This window comes from Pteronotus mesoamericanus, unplaced genomic scaffold, assembly GCF_021234165.1.
Source record: "Pteronotus mesoamericanus isolate MK-2021 breed Mesoamerican mustached bat unplaced genomic scaffold, CSHL_Meso_final contig_32, whole genome shotgun sequence".
In the NCBI taxonomy this organism is placed as follows: Eukaryota; Metazoa; Chordata; class Mammalia; order Chiroptera; family Mormoopidae; genus Pteronotus; species Pteronotus mesoamericanus.
In genome coordinates this window covers 8699615-8720893 of record NW_026555134.1, presented here as the reverse complement: position 1 = coordinate 8720893, position 21279 = coordinate 8699615, and the positions used below count along the sequence as shown (strand labels likewise).

Sequence of the window (21279 nt, the reverse complement as noted above, 5' to 3'; positions counted from 1 at the left end):
GAGTCACCACTGCCTAACCCGGTAAGCGGAGAAATGCTGAGAGGCGATGTCATAGAGATTTATTGAATAAGTGAAATTAATATGCTCTGTAATACAGCAGTAAAGGCTAACTTTTTAAAATTATTTGTAGTTTTCCAAGACTATAGGAAATGTAAGTGTTTTATTTTGGAGCTGTTATTTTACTCTGAGTAGTCAGAGATTCAAGTCATATGCTTTTAGAAAATTCACCCTAATTTGGGAAGTCAGTAAAGAACAGTGACTGAGATTCTGGTCTTCAGAGTCAAACACGTCACTTCTAAGATTTATTTATTAGCTAAGTTACTTTGGGCAAATACCTTAAATTCTCAACCTGACTTTCCAAATTTGGCTGGAATTTATATGTTTTTCTTTCTTATCTTCTTAAACGTTTTTGACCTAAGCACAATTTTGGAAACAGAAACATATATTTACTACTTGATGGTAGTACAATGAATTACAATTTAGATTTTTCACTTTACAAGTAGATCTTATTAAATATATGAGAAAATAGTTCTAAAAATATAGCATTATTTCATCTATTAAAGTGAATAATGATTATTTTATTAATATCTTGCCAGGAAACTTTCCTATAGTAGCTAAGGTAAGAAGAATCTAAAACAGTGTCCTAGTGAGAAAACATTAAAATTTCTAAACATTGAATACAACAACCCACACATTCTATAGGTTTGCAATCACTCTTTTTGAAAATTACATATGCTGATTATTTATTTGTATTCTGCTGATGGATCACTAACAAGTACATTTCTCCTTTGATCTTTTAATATGCAAATAACACTGGGTGAACAAAAGTGTTAAGTTTATATTACTATTTCACTGGATGTAAAACAACCACAACTGTTACCGTCGCGACGGAAGCCAGGTCATCAGCAGTAGCTTCAATAAGCTAAGAGAAATGTGAATTAGCTTTTGTCAACATGTGTTTCTCAGGCTGGGCTGCATGTATCTGGCAACATTGTGTGGGATGCACAATGCCACTGGAGAAGTAGTGGTTTCTTCCTAAATTCCCAAAACATTAGTTTTCCATTAGTCAGAGTTTGAAAATATTATTTTTAAATTGAAGCAAGATGGTTTTATGATGTTTAATGTGGATTTTCATGAATGAGTAGATTGTGTCATTTGTACCAAAATGGAGCACAAATGGTATATGAATTTTAAAGAAAAAAATAGTTATTTAAAAGAAACTTAATGCCAACATTTAAATTTCTTGCAATCTGTTATAGTATGGAAATTAAATCATATTTTCTGTGTTTGCTAGAAGGCCAACTAGCAACTCTTTTTAAGTCCTTATGTTCAAAATATCCCTATTTCTCTTAAGGATTTCTTCTTGTCCAGTTTGTGACACAAAATTGTATTGGTCCTCACTCTCACTTACACAGGCAGACCATAAGGTGCCAATGCATTCACCATACATTATACAGATCAATAATTTAGTGGAACATTATAAGAGATGAAACATGTGCTTAGAACATGAGCCAACAAGAGGCATGCAAGTGCTGAATTTTTTTTTTTTACATTTCATATTCTTTTCCTGAAAGAATCAAATCAAAATAGACATCATGGGAAAGAGAGAGCCAGAACGTCACTGAAATCCCTTACACTAATTTCACACTCATTTTTATTTTGAACTATATATGGGGCAGGGAAGGGACCATTCGGGTATTAGGATCTGCAAAGGTCTTACTCTGACCCTGCAGACAGCCATCTAAATTAGTCAAGTGGCAACTGCTAGTGGTAAGGGTAGGCTACAATTGTCTAAAAAGGGCTGTCTGCTTAGCTGGTCTTAGAAATACCTTTTAATTCTAGTTCTAATACCTTTGTGTCTCATCTCCAATGATTTCCTATCATTCGCTCTGTATTTATGCCATCCATAATTCTTTGTAGTAGACACGCCCCATGTCCTTTCCCACCTCCACACCTCGTACTTGCAGGCCCCTGGCAAGTATGCTTTCTTCCCTCCATCCAAATGACGAACTCTACTCATCCATCAAAATCCAGATTAAGTGTCATGGACTCTCTGTGACACTTTCATTGAATCATTTCCCCTTGCAGATGTAGTTTGCATGTACTTATCTTACTTCCCTTGTCACAACACATTCTAATCATTCTTCAGCATGTCAATCCCTTCAATTATTCCAAGGATTCTTCAGGGAAAAGATGGCATGTCTTAGGTAGAGGGCTTAAAGGGGCATACGTAATTATTTAGAAACAAAGAAGACTTTTCCTCATTGTTTTGACATATTTTTAGCCTCAATGATTATAAATTTTATAAATATTAAAACATAAATATGTTTTACGTTTTAGCCCAGAGAGACTTAAGATATATACACAGTGAAGGTTTGTTTTTGCAATGATACCATACGTTAGCAATTTATTACTTTTCCAAAGTGTTTTCATGTGCATTGGATCATGTGATATTTGTAACAACCCTCTGATTTTCTGAAGGAGCAAATATTGTTCTCATCTTATAAGTTAGGTAACAGATTTATAAATTTATGCAATTAGCTATGGTGCACATAGGTAGATAAATGCAATGTGCTCTTTCTCTCTCTATAGATATATATTTCTCTTAATATCTGATATTTGTTATTGAATAGATACCTGTAATTTATTAGAAAATGCCAGATCCTATGTATTTCAGACAACATACTTAATATAAATGTGATTCAGTTGTCAAACAATGAATAGTTTTAAGTTCAACTTAAATGTAAACAATGATAGCTATTGATTATAGAAATGATTAAGATGTATTGTGCATTTTTATATGGTAATGTGAACTAAAAACTTCATATGTATCAACACATAACCCTACCATTCAACATTATTCAGTAGGTGTTAATATCATCCCCATTTTACAGAGTCAGAAGATGTGGACAAAACTTGCCCAAGGTCACTTAGTAGTAAGTGTCAGAGCCAGACTTCAAACTAATCTAGTAATAAGTGATAGAGTCAGGGGTCAACTACAGAGAGTCTATTTTCTATTCTTCCTGTTACTTAGGCTCTTTCTTAAATATTGATAACATATTATAGGATTACTGTTACAAACAGATGATGCATAACAAAATCAGATTCAAAAGTAAGGCAAAGTTGCTGCAGGGGTTCTCAGTTCTCTGCTAGGGAGGTAGCCCAGCCTTTACCCTGTAGCTATTTGAAATAAATTCACCCACTAATATGTGAGAATGATTTATTTTTAATTTTTACTATTGGCATAACATGAACTGTTTATATGTGTTAATTTTTTATTTTGTTTGTGCAAAGGCAGATATCATTCTGTATCACATAAAATCACAAAAAAGGGGCAGGAAAGGAAAGGCAGGACCACCTGCACAATTCCAAAATAACTAATGGAAAATAAACAGCCAATGCATTTATCTCTGTTCTTACCACTAATGCAATGGTTTCATCAATTAACAGTATAACAATCGTAACAATAAACACCTACTTGTCATCATTTAGCCTTATTTATCATCATTTTAATTAATGTTTAAAAAGTATATGGAAAAGGAGAAGTCATTGAGTATTTTCATATAGGAAAAAAATCATATCTAAGAATATGTTCACTTTTCTATTATTTTACCATCATGTCTGATACTTATAAAATGAAACCCAAATCTATCTTCTTTTATGACTAATTTTTTTTCCAAACAGTACTTAGACCACAAACTTTTAAATTTGCTTCCTCTTTGCTGAAAATTTGATTATTTTTATGTAACAAAATTTCATAAATAGAACTTGAAATAACTATGTATAGATATTGCCATTATAGGAATAAAATAATGTACTCAAAAGTTAGGATCATTTTTAAATCTTTTCTGCTGTTTATATGAAGATATTCTAAGTATTTTCTTCATGTCATTTAACACAATCAGTGATAACCTCAAAAAAAATGTTCCAAGTAATATTGCAAAAGGAGCTCTCCAAATTTATAAAACTTAAATATTTAGCAAAAATATTTTAATTTTATCACAATTTTTTTTCACTAGTATCAGCTGTTGTTTAATGTTAAACAAGAAATTGGAGTTCTAATTTAAAACACAAACACTATTACCAGAACTATGCACTTAAAGATAATGAATAAAATGAAAGTCTCCTTTCCCTCATGATGCATTTCAATGTCAATTTGTAGAGGAGGTCCTGGAGAGGGCAGACAGCCAACAGACCTGAGGGGGCTAGCCAGGCAGCCTGAGGCTCCCCACCCCTCCCCTCTTCTTGGAATGTAATTTCTGCCCACATTCCCACACTAGGAGCCATTTCAAGGCCTTGAGAGTAATGCACTGTTGAGAATATCTGTACTATGTACATGACTGAACCCCATTACAGTCTCTATATAAATTTTCAAGATGCTGGTGGGGAGGTGCAGAAATCCACTCATCTTGCTGATGCCGAAGACAAGCTTTGTATGAAAGTTCCCTTCCTTATTAAACCTACTACCTACCAAGCTGGAGTGGTCTGCTTCTTTCTGTAGTCTCTCCTTGCCCTCTGAGTACGGGGAACAATTTTGAATATCACCTCAGGAGGAGCTCCCTAGGTCATGAACCAACACAGGTATAAATCAAAACATCATGGTTTTAACAAAACTAAATTTAACTATCTTGTATTGTAGACCTTTGGATCCTAAAATCCTAAGAAATTAGCATTTAATTCTTGAATCTTTAAAAATTTTACAAAAGAATACTAAATATAAAATACCACACGGTGATGCTAATAAGCAGTCACCATAAAAAAATTGTGAACTTCAAGATTACACTTCATTACATGAATACGTACATCTATTGCAGTGATTTTCAAGCTTTTTCATCTCAGGGCACATGTAAACTAATTACCAAAATTCGGCGGCACACCAAAAAATATCTTATATTTTTGGCTGATGTAACAAAAGAATAGGTATTATTTTGATTCATCCACACCAAAACAGCAGCTGTTTCAGCAGGGGGCTTTTTTTTTTAATTTGACAAAAGGAAAAGAGGTCAGTGCCCCTGCCTAAGTAGTCAGGTATTACATGTTTTAAAATTTCTTGAGGCCCAGCTGAGAATCACTGACATATTCCACTGCCACAGATTGCAGGATTCAAACACTTTGAATTTTTATTGTAATGACAAAATATTTTAATCTTATACTACTATACTACAAAATGCTATGGTAATAGTCCAGCAATTGGAGCACATGATTTGATTTCAAACTAGGTCCTCAAATGCCTCATTTCTGCTTAAGATTTTATGGGAGTAGATACTGCCTCCAAGATACTTGGTTGAAGATATCTTCTAAGATGTAAATTTAAAAACTGTTTTAAGAAAATAGAAAACAATAACAGAGTTATGCAAACGACTCAATAGAGAGTGGTTCTGATTCTTGGCTCTGGACTTGTACTTGTTGTTACTAATATTTTCAGGCAGTTTAAAAGATAAAACAACCACAAACAGCAGGTGTCATCTTTCATAAATAACTTTAATCTATGATACAGATTACAAATCCACTGTTTCATTAGTATTTTAGACTTCCTTAAATTGAATGCATAATAATATAAGATTACAAGTTAAAAAATAAATATAAATTTATGTGAGAAATTACAATTTCAATTTCATTTGAGATAAAAAATTCTAGTATTTTAATTCACAAGATAAAACTTCAGGCTGCGTAATATACCTCAGGATATCAGTGTCTTTTCAATAGGTGCTTCCCAAATAATTGTTCCTAATATAGTATTTTTATTATAAAATCAGATTAACAAGTTTCCTTTTAACAGATACTCTTACAAGAAAATAAACTCCATACATTACCCTTTTCTATAATTTTACATACAAGTGAATGAATTAATCATCTTAATGGCAGTTTGTCAATGTTTCTTCTTCCTTAGGACTCTAATTTTTAGAAAGTTTAGGTTTCAATGAAAAAAAAAAAAGGGCAGGGAAAATCCTTTACCTAGCTTTGGAAGTTTGCCTTAGGGTAGTTCATTGCTTGAGGACTTACGGCAAAAATCCAGAAGCCTACTGTTGACATTTTCATAGTAATTATAGATCAGGAGTTAGCTGCTTGGAAGAGGAAAAATGTCACATATGCCATAGCAAGCCCTTGCTAATATTCTTTTTTTTTTCACTGTAGTTCAACATGATATTAAAAAACAACAATGTTCTTATAAAATATATGAGAGCTTAAATGCAGAAATCAGACATTTAAGAAACACCATCTAACCACTATGTTGTATACCAAAAACTAATATACAATAACTGTCAATTGTAATTGAAAAATAAAAATTTTTTAAAAGACCGTCTAAATATGGGAATGAACACAGGTTCCATGAATGACATGCTCAATAAAACATTTAGGAAAAATATAAAATGTTGTGTTATCTGCTATTAGTATTAACTTGGGTTTTGACACCTATGTTAACTATCAACTCCTGTGCTTCATCTGTAGAGATTGGCTACAGCTTCATCCCTATACTGACTTCCTTTACGAATGTCCCTTCTGCCCTCCCAGAGCGCGCACCGCAGAGCTCTCAGGAAGCTTGGCGCCTTCCACGGCCAGCGCTGCCTCTCACCAAGTGCTGTGGGGCTTCAGAAAAGGGAAAGGCTGCATCTGACTGTGAAGATTATGGAAGGGACTAGCAAAAATAATATTAAATGACCATGAAAAATGAGAATTAAAAAAGAGATAAATAATAGGGCAAATTGTCACTCCAGATGAACAGCAAATAAAAAGAGAAGGCAGAAAGTGTAACAGGAAGACAGATGATAACTCAATTTGACTGGTGTGAAGTGTATAGGAAAGAGAAAATAAGGATAAGAAAGTATGGTTTAGAGTCAGGTAGTACAGGCATTTTGGACTTGGGAAAAGGAAACTTGGTTTTATTTGGTGCTGACATTTAAATATGAAGCTCCTAGTGAGACCTGTTTGTCACCAGGAAAATCCTGGATGCCTACCAAAGGACTCACACTGTGACATTACCTTGATGAATTTACCACCATCCAGGATCTGGCCTTCCATCCCAAAGCCTCAGAAACCTGGTTTTGTTGGCGGAAAACTTGTGTCAGCATGACTGTACATTCTCTCCTTGAGGCTGAGCTACATTAAAATCAGAAGTTTGCTGGGTGAGCATCAAATCAGAGCCAGAGTTTTTTTTCGTCCACATATTATAGAAGAACATTAGACCAACCTTTAAAAGGACTTGCCTTAGGTGAATTATTTTTCTCTCTCATCTCAGACTCCTTCTGATGAACAATCTTCCCCAAAGTATATTTCATAATATTCAAACAGCATACATGAACTCTTAACAGACTTTGGAATCACATAATCTTTCTATAAGATGACGATAACATGTATTTGAACTGATCCATTTTGTGGAGGTTCCACAGCTTAGCTCCAGGAGGATAATCATACAAATTTTTGGAGAACAATTTACAGTTGCAGTGAAATGCAGTTCTATTCTTTAATAAATGAAAAGATAAATGGAAGTTTTTGAACAGAGGAACAAAAAGATCAGAGCTATAATTGAGAGGAAATTCATTTTTAAAGAAAGCATTAGATGCTGTAGGCAAGGAAAAGCCTGAAAACATGAAGGCCATCTGCAAGACCAAAGTAAGAAATAATGACAATCTGAGCCAAGGAAGAGTGAATATTTGTGGGTTTGAGAAGTGCGGCTGGGAAGACTTTGGTAGGGCTTGCAAGTGATTTGACCTACAACAGTTGGGAGGAAGACAGGAGTCCAAGATACTGTCAATAAGACATTTTCTATAGTCACAAGAACAGTAAAAAAATCTTTGCACAGTTTTAAGTTAAAGACTGTCATAAATTCTGTAGAAATGACTACAATGCACAACTCGTTTATAACAATGTTGTAAATAATCCCAGCAGAGAGTTATGAATTCCCTATATATTGTATGCAAATTTGCATGTATCTGAACATTTCTGGGAAAACTCATCAGAGCTGTCTTCAAATTCTAAATTTCTTTATTCCAAAATGAGTAAGAATTTTTTGGTCTAGAGGATGATTAGCTTTGGAATAACATCAGTTTAATAAATGTAGAAAGATTTTATTAATTAAGCTGCAGAAGTAAATACTCATAATTACATGACATTATTACAGAGAAATCCTAAAATAAATATAAAGAGCACAGAAATAAACTTCTATGCCAAACTAAATACACATAGAGAAATTGTCTTATTCCTCCAATGTTTTTTAAAAATAATTCTACTTGTGAAGCTATAAGAGATAAAATTTATGGTTTTATTTATTTGCCTTTTGTTAATAAATTTGAATTTAAAAATAAGAAAACAAAAGTTTGTTTAAAATAATTTAAATCCCCTTAACTTTGGTCAATTTTATTTACAAAATCATTTCAGTTAAAAATCATATTAAAATGTTACAAAAAGTTGGAAAATAAATACACAATTCTATTACATTCTATTAAAGATTTTATTCATTTGTATTTAGAGAGAAGGGAAGAGAGGGAGATAGAGAGGGCGAGAAATATCGATGAGTGAGAGAAACATCAATGGGTTGACTCTTACATACCCCCAACCAGCACCTGGCCCGCAGCCCAGGCAAGTGCCTTGACCAGGAGTTCAACCAGAGATGCTTTGGTTTGCAGGATGACATTCAACCCATTGAGCCACACCAGCCAAGGCTATCATATATTTTTACACAGCATAATTTGGTTTCTATGTAATTTAGCCAATATTTATTTAAGGAAGAAACATAGTAATAAACATATCATTTATGTCCATTTTAAAGATCAATATTAGATGTACTCACAATGAAATAGTTATATGTACTACCAATACTGCTGTATCTCTGTAAAAATTAAATTGTGGAATTTTTATCATACCATCTAGGAAGCAGCTATTTAAATGTAGAGTTTCATTAAAGTAAAAACAATGTTAAACCTACAAAAAATAATGTTTAACCACAAATATAATTGGAAACATCACAGTCTAATCCAACAACAAAAATAGTGAAAATTAAATTATTTAATCACACAAACATGTTTTAATTACATATAAGACTACTTACTATTTATAAGGTTTATTGCTCAGAAAGAATTTATTTTTGGAGTCCAAAGTGACAGGCTATGGAGTAATAAAACTTGAAAGCCATCAGGGACACATAGGTAGACTGGTTACAAATCAGTGAATTGTTTTTTAACTAAAAAATGATGGTGCGTGACCAGCAAAATAACTGTCCCAGATACCAACAGACATTATCTCAGCCTTACATTTGATGTTTTACTTAACTTCTGATCATGGTACCAGAGGTAGTAACCATGCATGAGGAACACCAGAGATACACTTGTCACCTTTGAGATGGACGACAAGCTTCCTCTAGCACTCTCCCAAATCCACACAGCACATGTAAATAAAGGGGCATTCGTTCTGAGAATAAACACAGCACTTCTGGCAATAAAGGCCCGGTGGCTTTCAGCTACTCAGACCAAACAAAGCAGGTCTGAAATTAGATTTCTGGATCTCACTCACTGACCTATAAACTGCTGTGGTTCTCAATGATATTCAAAACCTGATGCATGGCATACATTCAAAATAAAATTTTTTTCAAAGACTTATTCTCTCAAAGATGATGTGGGATGTCTTCTCAATCTTTACCACAAATTTGCTATGTAAATTACACATGTCATTCCCCACTGGCAATGCCCTATGCTTTTATTTTTTTTTCTTAGCAAAACATGTAGAAAATAAAAATAATAATAATAACAGAAAACTTGGAGTCTAAAATTATTTTAAATGACAATAACATTAGCAAGCAAAGTTAGCAAGTTTAATCAACATGAAATTCTGGGGATAATGTGGCAACTGTGTTGACCTACATAAAAACATAACTTTGACTAGGGTTACTTTCTAATTTCACAGCTTCCTAACTAGCACCTCCTCAGTTACCAGCTCATTCAGTTTAGTTTCAGCAAGCACAACAGTTCTTTAAAACAATAAGGTGCATGGCATCTCAGCTCAAAAAATTATATTTCTTATCATAGAAAAATTTCTCAGGTAATACTAGGCTAATGCTTGTTGATACAGTGTTGTAGAAAAGTTTTGCCTCAGGGAATGTTCATTTTACATGAATGTGATTGCCTCAGGGACATTTGAGGAGAATCTCAGATGTTGCCAAGGGCACCTTAGACAGTCTCACTGGAAGGCTAGGAGGTTTCCTAGTATTTCATCCTATACTGTATGCCATGAAAAGCCTATAAATATTCTCCTGATATTCTAAAACTAGTTCTTCAGCAGATGCTAATACCATGTGCCAAGGCAATTAGCAAGCTCATATTTCAGAGTATCCTGCCTAGAGTATCCTATGTAAATATTTGAAAGTCACAAAGTAGGCTGGGGGTTGAAAAGTGAAGTGAGCTGTGATTAAGAGGCTAAAAAATTAATATTTTTAGGAACTATATCTAGTAAGCATAGGATAAATAAGTAAAGGGCAAATTCAAGAAGCTAATGCACTATAATGTTTTATAGATTTATAGAAACAATCACATTGCTTCATTGTTGGTCCCTCTCCTTCTTTCATTCCTGTTAAATAGTGGGCTCTTCTTTATGCAAAGAATAGAAAACAGTAGAATTAACTGGAACAGTTGACATATTCCAAAATTGACCACATGAGTTTATTTTAATTTTTTACCAAAGAATATTTCATGTAATCACTTATTTCATATTAAATATGTTCCATAATATTTAGCTTCAAATAAGTTCAGTGTTACTTAACTTCAGTAAGTACAAAATAGAGAAATCACCGAATTTTAATTTACACATACTTTCCTCAGTCTGGCAGCTAATTAATTTTACTCTTGCTATGAAACTCTAAAAACAAAACAAAACAAAAAACCCACATTCAATGAAATAGTTCCTACTTAATAACTTCTATGTAATTTAAATGGAAAAGTCTTCAAAACATTAAGTAGACAACAAAATGATTTAAAAACTAGATCTATTCTAACCTATCTTATATACTACAACTAAAGAATCAAAAGGAAATCTTGAAGAGATATTTACACACCCATGTTCCCAGTAACCTCTTTTACAATAGTCAAGAGATATAGGCAATCCAAGTGTCAACAATGGATCAAAAAATGTGGTGTATACACACGATGGAATATTATTCAGCCTTAAAAAAGAAGGAAATCCTGCCCTTTGCAACAACATGGAGGAATCTGGAAGGCATTATGCTCAGTGAAAATAAGATATTCACAAAAAGTCAAATACTATTCATATATGAGATACCTAAAGTAGCCAAATTAGTTGAAACAAAAAGTAAAATGCCGGTTGCCATAAGCTTGGGGGAGGGAAATGAATAAACTCTGAGTTTCACGTACTCACAACTGTCAGCCTTTTTGCCTCACCCTGTACATGCCCGCAATGATGAAATGGTTTTATAAAGACTTTTACCTACCTTTCTGCCTTGTATATTTGTACACTCTAGCATTATGACTATTATTCACTTAGTTATAAGATATTCTAAATTAAGTGTGAATAAAATATTAAGCAGAGATTTTATGATCATTACTTATAAAATAATTGTGCCTTAAATACATATATTAAAAAGGATAAAAATACTGAAGTTTTCATTTTGCAAGGCAGGAGTCAAAAATCTTATAAACAACCAAAGAAAAACAAAAACAAAAACAAACTTTGCCATCGGCCATGTGGTTCTGTTAATTTGGCATAGTCCTACAAACTAGGTCACTGGTTTGATTCCCATTCAGGGCACATGTCTGGGTTGTGGGCCAGGTCCCTGGTTGGGGACATGTGAGAGGCAACTGACTAATGTTTCTCTCACACATTGATGTTCCTCTCCTTCTCTATCTTCCTCCCTTCCCCTCTCTCTAAAAATAAATAAAATCTTAAACAAAGAAAAAAATCTGATGGACAAATAGTGCAATTCTCCATCTTGCTTGTGGTCCAGGCAAGGAGCTTAATCATCCTAGGTGCCAGCTGTCTCCAATGTCAAGAGACAAATGTGAAAGCATAAAGCTTCTATGGCACATCTGGCAAATCTGGCAGTAAGTTCTCACTTAACCTTGTCCATAGGTTCTCTGAAACTTTAAGTTAAATGTTATAAACATATAAACAAATTTTACCATAGGCTAATTGACAGAAACAGGAGTTAAATTCCTATGGCATATTTCTGGTCACAAAAAAAAAATCACCAAAATTTCAAATAAAAACACAAAACTATTCTGTAACACAGGAAATATAGTCAATAATATTGTAATAACTATGTGTGGTGCCAGTTGGGTAATGGAAATGCCAAAGAAAACATTCTGTAAAATATATGACTCCCTAACCACTATGCAGTACACCTGAAACTAATACAAAACAATATTGAATGTAAACTAGAATTGAGAAAAATTTTAATTTAAAATGTTTTTTAAAAAGAGAAAAAAAGCCCCCAAACTAGACTTACATATTGAACACTAAAATAAAATTGAGCTATACCCACACTTATGAAAAGTTAATAAAAACAAATCAGATCATTATTTTCCAACCAACTGATTCCAGTTTGGGATCACAGGTAGCTGGAGCCTCTTCCAGTAGCTCAGGGCACACGGCAGGGCCTCAGCCTGAACAGATGCCCTTCCATTGCAGGACGCACCTGTGCATCCCACACTTGCACAGACTGGGACCATTTACACATATCCATCACCTAATGTGCATATCTTTGGGATATGGGAGAAAACAAGAGTACCTGGAGAAAACTCACACAGACATAGGGAGAATGTGCGAACTCCATACACACTATGGTTCCAGACCAAAAATGGATTTTTTTTCTCATTAATGTTACACCAACATGATGTTAAATGAAAAGGCATTATTTATGGACCTACTCTACTAATAATTCTAAAAAAAATAAACAAACATTGTTTTCTTTGCTTTCAGGACTAAGAGCTGCATGAATCCAGAAATGGCATCATTTCTAGAATTATTCCAGGGCAAACTACTTTGCATTAATGGTTTTGCCTTTTATCTACATCAGAGGAAATTCAACCTTGGCTCTAGTGGGTATTCTGTCCTTGAACTAAGGGGAATGACAACTAAATTCTAATTCCTCCCCACTATCACCATTATCTACCTCACACAAGAGCATTCTGGACCTATGACCAAAGATACTAAAAAACGTAAGGCTAAATGATTTCACTAGAAAATAGGACTCGTCACCCGATGCAGGCTGTCCTTAATACCTTATGAGGATGCTTTCCTTCGGCCCTGCGCTGCAACATCTCCTTGTAGACATGACCATACTACTACTTGCCCCCAAGCTCCTACTACCACAACCTTAGGTACCAGGTGCTCCAGTTCTCCCCTGTAAAGAGCATAGAGGGATGATAGGAAATTAGGGAGAAAAAGAGATCGAAGGCAAGGTAAACAATGAACAGGAAATGATAAAAATCCCTGTTAGTGGGCAAAGAGAATATTATCAAGAGGTATTTAGATGTTGACACAGATACAGCAGTTGCTAATATTCTCCTCCCAGACCGGATTTACCTTCTTTCAGTATCAATCCTTTCCCTTTAGAGATGGCATTGGCCCATCCCCGTCATAGCTAGCTACAGCCATGCCACCAAGTTCAGGCCTTAGGAATATACACAGAAGCTATGGGCAACAACTCAGGTCACTTCTAGGACAAGCCGCATGTCCTAGGCTTTCTCTTAAACCCTTCGTGCTGGGTAAGAAATGTCAATTTATGGAAAACCCTGAGAGAATAACCCTGAAAGTCCAGGCCTGGACAGCTCACTTCCTGATGACATGGTTGGGAAATAAATTTTCTTAATTCAGGCACTTGGATCCAGAGGCTCCTTTTTTGCAGGAACTTAATCTTTCTCTAACTGATACATTGGCAACTGTAAGTGAGGCAGAAGGGAAAGAAAGAAATGTGGACTGCCTGTGAAATATCTGGATTCAGCCACATAATCTTTCATTAAAGTGCAGTAGTTGGAAAAGAAAGGGAAGATACTGGTCTCTGATATTACTCAGTAGGCAGTAAAAAAAAACATTTAAAGACTTTAGATCAACAAAATTATGTGGTCAAAGAGAAGCAATGGGAAAAGGTAGAGGGCACACCAAGATACATAGAATTATCACGTACTTAAACCACTCACTCTAAAACTGAACATAACAATTTCGACATATCATGTCCATTTTGGTCCACTGGGAACTAATTCATAGACTAAGGCAGTTTAGTACTTGAAAACCTTGTATTTTATAAAAATTAAATTTTCATTCAAATTAAAAATCTGGGCTGGAAGTGGTCAAAAGTAGAAATAAAATGGTTAATAAAATGCAATACATTTCTAACAGCCTTCAGTAAATATTTTTCTAATGCTAACGCTGACCTGTCTTTGTGCAAATGCTAAGGGAACTGTAGGGATTTGAGAGGTAAGAGAGGCTGCAATCTATAGCTGTAGAGAGTTCACAGTCTAATTGGGTGGCCAAATCTGAAAACTAAGAGGTATAGGAAAAAAATGAAAGGATTTTCATAAATGGAAAAATGCATGTAAATACTCTAGGTGCTCATAGGAGTGGGATGGTATGTGTAGACAATTCACATATTAGTCTTTTAAAATACATAAATAAAATAATTCTGGCCCACATCCTGAAAACTAAAGTTGTATAACAACATAAAATGTCACTCTGAGTCAGAGTCATGAGATCTAAAAGCAGTCTTACTGTAGTCTTATTGTAAGAGTAGGAAAATGAATGCTTTAATAGCAGCACATGATGTTCCTTTTGTATATCTAACTAAAAAGTTTTAGCATATCATCTCAAACAAGCTGACTTCCCATAAGAACCGGGAAGGCACACAATGACCACATACATAACAGCAAATGAGATTGTTCTGAATTTTTGAGAAACTAAAACTTCATCAGAGAAGAAAAACAAACCTAACACATGTCTTAGCAGCACTTTAGGAGGAGTGTCTGCTTTCTATTTAGCATATAAATATCTATAGTGCAATATATAATCATGTTGATTTTCTAACTATTACATGTGACCTACTTGAAGACACATATATAGAGTATATATACACAATACATGTACACTTATGCAGACCTATATATATATATATATATATACACACTATAAACCTATATTACATACATACACATGCACATACACAGAATAAATTTTTTCTTAACCACTTAATTATACTTTCCTAATAATTCTATAAAAGTTATGAAAGCTCAAGAGTTAAAAGTATTGCATACTTCCCTATAATTTCTGTTAGAATGAACCATGCCAAATTGACTAAATTTGATACTCAATTCAGACGTCCTGTTGGGGTCTGATGATGTGATACCAGCTCTCCCTGAGAGTCCCTCTCCAGAATCCAGCAGATCAGTGGGCATTCTCTGACCTGCCATTCTCATGTGACATCTGACTTGAAAAAAAGTCTTAAATCCTGACTGATGAGTATGGTACTAGAGTAGGGCAAAGGGGACTTAAGAAATAGGGATGTGGAGGTTGTAAGAAGCCATTGCTTAACAAAGACCCAATAACAAGGATAGAGGTCAGGATGCTGCATGAGGCTAATGTCTTTGTCTGTACACTAACTCATTGGCCCCAAAATCTTCAAAGATTGCCTAATGCTTCTTTCAAGAAATCAATTGTCTCTCTCCCAGAATGATTTAAACAATATAAATAGTCTAACATCAAAAACTTTGCATGCTATAGTCTCTACTAGCTCTGATCTGCAAATATGCACATTATATACAAAGGCTTTTATGAATTATTAAACACACTGTGGCCCACAGTCAAAAAAAGGGATCAAAAGAAAGAGAGATAAACACTCCTGAGAATGTAACAAATTAACTGTGGAGAATTCTCGTGGAGAGTCCATGTTCCCAACCGTGGTAAAATATAGGTTATGGTTACCACAGTTAAACATAGTTTCATAGTGAGAAACACTAAAAAAAAATGTGTTTCTTGTAAGAATTGGTTATCCATTATTGAGAAACTATTCCTGAATAAAGATTACTATTAATTCTTTAATTTTATTTTTGGTACATATTGTTAAAAAGTCAAGTAGTAAAACATTCTTGCCTACTATTAATGGACTACAAAGGTAATCATTTCACTATAGATATAATGAAAAATATATATCTATATAGTGAAATAATCACAATGTATCCCTTAAATATATACAATTTTATTTGTTAATAATGTCTCGATTAAATTCTTTTAATTAAAAAGTGGTACCATTAAGGAGGAGCCCTCAGTGTTAAGGATAAGCCAGATACTCAGGTAACACAACCAGGGTGCATCATACATCTAAGGGAAGTATTAAAAGATTCTCACTGTTTGAACTTTAATGCCTTTTAAAGCAATAGAGTTACTTTCCTTGGAGTAGACATAGAAACCAATTGTTTTATTTACTTACTAACAGCAGTAAAAGTTGATAGATTCTCGGGGGGCCTTATTTCTCTGCAGCCACTAAGTGCTAGGAAATATCCCTTCCCATCAGCCACTATCTCTCAAATAATCTGTGCACTCTAGAACCTCAACTGAGATAAAAAGGGGAACTAAAAAAGAAGAGTTTACTTACTCTCCAGTATATCCAAATCAGGCGATTTAAAAAGAAGTCAATTTATAATTTGAGTGCCTTTGGGACACTTTATTTTACATTTTCACATTTTCCATGTCCTTTAACTTGTATTAAGATTGAATATTTAAAGGTAACTTGTAAGGCTTGACTATTGCTTTCAATACATCTAAAGAGTATTAAAAAACCCCTTGGGGATAAATGTAAACTGAAATTGATGGTGAGTTCTGCAACACAAATGGTAACCATTTCTTAAAATAACGTTCAAAATGAGCGCCAGGTTTTTTGTTCCTTTATTTTAAAACCACACAATTATCCCTGAATAGAGCATGTTTCTAGTTACTATACTTATTTTTAAATGTACTGACATCTCCATATCTTTAAGTTAAAGTTTTATTTTTCCTAACACAGGAATTAAAATCTCTACAGGCATTTTTACACAAATAACCAAATATGTTGATGATTTCAGAAGCATAAAAGTTCTCTGTCTATATCATCACATTTTATATACTTTAAGGGACAACAAAACTTTATTCAAAGAGCACTGCCGGTATAAAGTGGTCAAAATGATTTGGAAGTTTCTACTATATTAATACACATTCATTGTTAGCTGGCCTATGGTTTTATTATTTCCCTGTGTTTCATGTTGAGGAAATTGAGAAAATGAGTCATCAATGACAGTGCTTCCTATGATCATCTACTCTCCAATAACACTTTCTGTCTATGCTCTTTCTCTGAAACACTATTATATATGATGTGCTTATATATTTATATCATGTGTAATATATATAGACAACATTCATTTAACTCATTAAATTAAATACGTTGATGAATTGTACAATTAAATATTATTCATAACAGTTTCAAATATAATTCGAAGAAAGATATACTTCAAACTTTCATCAAGAACTTACTTGAACAATAATGTCAGCTGTGTAAAACAGCCACATGAAGGTAAGGATTAATTCTAGTATTAATTATGCTGAAGTATCCAAGGTTTTTTTTCTAATTTAAATTAATTATATTTTATGGGGAAAAAAGCACTACGTAGAAGTACATCAGTTACATTATTTCTAAAAGGGGTTCAAAGTTCCTTGTTTCTGTGCCTTTCTATACACTGAATATGCAAATCTCCTACTTAAGATATCAATGCTGTTGCAGAACATTTAAAGGTACATTCATGCAGCACATTTTTATTTCAAGCAATGCCTCATAATCATGGACTTCCAGCTGAAAATGAACTAAAAAAATAAGCAACATCCTGAAAGACATAGAAATATTAAGCTAATGATTCCCAAAGAGGGGAAAATAGTAAATTAGCATTGGGGTGGACGGTCTAAATAAGGATGGCATATTATGCACGCTGACTTGAGAAGTCACACTGTCAGCACATATTTTATCATGTTAATAAACAACAGGTAGTTAAATGGTGAAAAGAGATAGCACTTGTCTTCCCCATGCCCTGTGGGAGTCGTCCGCACAAAAATGTAGTTATCATACTAAAATAAACCATGGATATATTTCCATGTACTGCGTGTGAAACAAAAAAGATACTTGCTAAAAATATTTCAGTAGATCCTTCTCTTAAATGTAACATGAAATTTATTATTATTTCCCCCCACCCATAGCAATAAATACTCCATTCTGTGTTCATATAAGTTGGCTGAATGAATCCTATCATATTTCATTCTTTCAGGCAACTCAGCTTGCCTCAGTAGTTGAAATCAAACACGTTTACAAACTTCCCAAGTATAGACCGGTTGCTTTGAATAATTCAATAATTTAAATAGTCGGAGTACTAAGATATTTCAGATTTAAAATATAATTTTGAGATCAAAATCTAAAATTCATTTTTAAAACATTTTAACACAGCCATTAAAAACTGAAATGCCATAATGTGAAGCACTCTTCAAATACTGACAGAATGTTCACTATTTCTCCAGGTGAGGACATGATAAAGAGAAATTCTTCCTCAGGTTTAGAAATAATCTCATTTGCTTGCTTGACTCTTTATTTTTATTCAATATTAGTATAAACTGAAATAAAACAAACGTGTGTGGTTTGCTTTTAGAAGAGCATTCATTTGGCAATAAAATATTTAAGCCTTACTCATAAAGCATGTAAGCAAAGCCCTCCATTAAGTATTATTTATCATTAGCGTTATCTTCATCCTTGTGCAATGCCTAGTATCAATGACCTACATCTACTATTAAAGTAAAACAGCGTTTCTTCAGGAATCCCTGCGCCAGAATCAAGTACATGTTAGCCTTGGTTTGTCAGTTATTTCATGTGAGGGGTGTTGCGAGAAGGGGTTGAGGAGCCAGGAGGAAAACTAATCTACGCTTCCGTTTATTTTCCCAAATCGTGACAGTGTGAACTGATGTAAGAAGTTAACACATCTGCAGGGAGCGTACTGCAGAGAGACTCCACGAGAAATTCCCCCAAATGGCACAGTAAGGGTCGGCGGTGCGTCTGCGAGTCACTCAGCTCCCCGCCGGGCCTCCCCGGTCTGAAGGGGGCGGGGGCGGGGCTGAAATCCACCTCCTCCCGGGACCGCCGGGTTGGAAGCGCGGAGGTGAACCGCGCTCGTGATGCAGGACGCGCTCGGAACGCTGCTTCATTCTGATCAGGTGGGAAAAAATGACCTGCATAGCAGGGCCCGTGGCTCCAAGGCAAACAAGCGTCCACTCTGCAAATCCGGCTCCTTCTTAATAAGCCCTTAGGAAACTTCCCGGGGCAGTCTACGGATTAACCCTTTCAATGCTACCACCTGCGGGCTTCCCTTCCGCGGCATCCCCTCACCCCGCAGATTTTACAGCACGGATTCATTTGGGAATAAAACGTAACTGAACGCACTATAAAACAGGTTCTGTTTTAAAGTTAATGCTGAAGCACCCATCTGATCAGCAATTTTATGTAATCAAGAGCAATTCAACTTCTGCCGACTGGTGCCGCCAAACAACTCCCCACCCTGGCAGAACGGTCATTTATAAATCTTACATCTTCCTACGTCCTCCCTCCGATTCCTTAATGGACCATTAGTAAAGGGATCGATCCTAGTTACTTTTGTAGCAATACATCGCAAAAGCACATCTACTGTGTTTATCAGTGCCAGAGACACGATTCAAAAGTTGAGAAGGGCGAGCCAGCACTTTGCAAACCTTTGGGGGCCAGAGGGGACAGGGAGCGGTACAGTGGGAACCTGGAGAGACCTGAACTCCGGTGCTGCGCGCTCGCGAGCCCTTCCCCTCTCGCCAGCAGGGAGGGGGCCCCGGAGCTGCCAACTTCCCCAGCCGCCCAGCGCCGCCACGGCTCCGTCAAGCCCTCGGCGGGGAAAGCCGAGCCCACTGCCCACCCGCCCCCGGCCGCCGCGGCCCCCACCTCGGAGCAGCGCTCCCGTGTGCCCGGGAATGGGGATGCGCAGCACTTACGTCTCGGAATTTGTTCCACTGTCCGACTTCCTTGTCATACTGAGAGATCGTGGTGAGCCATTGTTTATCATCCAGAAAATTACCGCTGTCCGACCGCCCCCCGGCCGCTGCCACTGCCGCGGCAGCTGCGAGAGCCTGACTGCACCAAGCGGCTGCACACACACACAATACGGCTGGCACCTTGAGCATCTGGGGAAGGAGACACAACCGGGGGGAAGGGTGGGGGGTACAGTGTCAAACAAGGGGTACGGAGACCGGAGAGACCCTGGAAAACGCGCATCAGCGACGATGGGGATAGAAGGAGGAGGAGATAGGCAGGGACAGGGTGCCCCCACCCTTCAGGCTTTACCCCCAAACCCGGGCACTCACACGCGCAGACCTGCAGACCCGGGGGAGGAGAGGTGGGTAAAAGGAAGGAAGCCCCCGCCGCGGCAGCCCGAGCGGGAGAAAGAATGCTTCCTGGCACATCACCTTGCTGTGAGCCCGCACTGTGCTCGCAGCTCCTGCTGGAAATGCAGCCGGGCTCGGCCAACTCGCTGCTTTCAGAAGCCGCCGCACGCGCCGCCGTCTGGAGCGGTCCAGTCAGCTCCCGGCGCCCGGCGCTCTCTCCGCATCTCCGCCTCCCCGCCCCGCGCGCTGCTCTCCGGCTTACTCCGGTTGGTTCACCCCCTCCCTCCCCCAGCTCGTTCCCCCCACCCCCTCTTCCACCTCCTTCTATCCCACCTTCTCTCTCTGGATCCGAGCTGCAGTTAACTCCGGATGCGCCGCTGGACTGGAGGCAGAAGATGCGCTCGCTTGTCGCCCAAGGATCCTTACCAGCTTTGCAACCTCTCCCCTCCGGGAGATGTTCTGTTCGCCAGACAGCCTGATCATTCTCTCTGCTCCCGGATTTCTTTAACGCAAATCATACTGTACCTCTCTTAGTTGACTCGGCTCTACATTTTCGAAGTCAGACGAGGGAAACGAGATCTGGAGAAAACTTTATGCATCACTGGACTTTGTCCTGTAAACCTCTTGGGCTGATCTCCGACCTAAGGCAAAGCCATCTGTAGGGTCTTGGGAGATGTACTGAATTTCAGAAATCTCAAAGTATGTTGGCGTGAACTTCTGGATTATTACAGAATGCAAGCTTTCATATTAAAGGGGATAATTCTTTCCCTTAAAAAAAAAAAAAAGGAAAAGGTAGGGTGTTTGAGTACACCTAAACCTCCCACGAACTGTGATATTTTCCCATAATAAAAACTAGGCATCTGTATTTTACGTTCT

General features: G+C 36.4%; 1 protein-coding gene across 3 annotated transcripts in view; it reads right to left on the bottom strand.

The window, feature by feature from the left end:
• Window positions 1-20847, bottom strand: part of SPOCK3 (SPARC (osteonectin), cwcv and kazal like domains proteoglycan 3) — a 298992-nt gene extending 278145 nt beyond the window's left edge. For 2 of the 3 annotated variants that reach the window (XM_054576074.1, XM_054576077.1), the window contains exons 1-2: window positions 20485-20631; window positions 20014-20202 (exon numbers count right to left, since the gene is read on the bottom strand). In XM_054576074.1, the coding sequence (XP_054432049.1) occupies window positions 20014-20202 (189 nt within the window). In that variant the 5' untranslated portion in view covers window positions 20485-20631. Of the gene's footprint in view, window positions 1-20013; window positions 20203-20484; window positions 20632-20736 lie in introns of those variants that run through there. The other variant, XM_054576076.1, reaches the window with a different exon arrangement.
• Window positions 20848-21279: the final 432 nt, after the last annotated feature.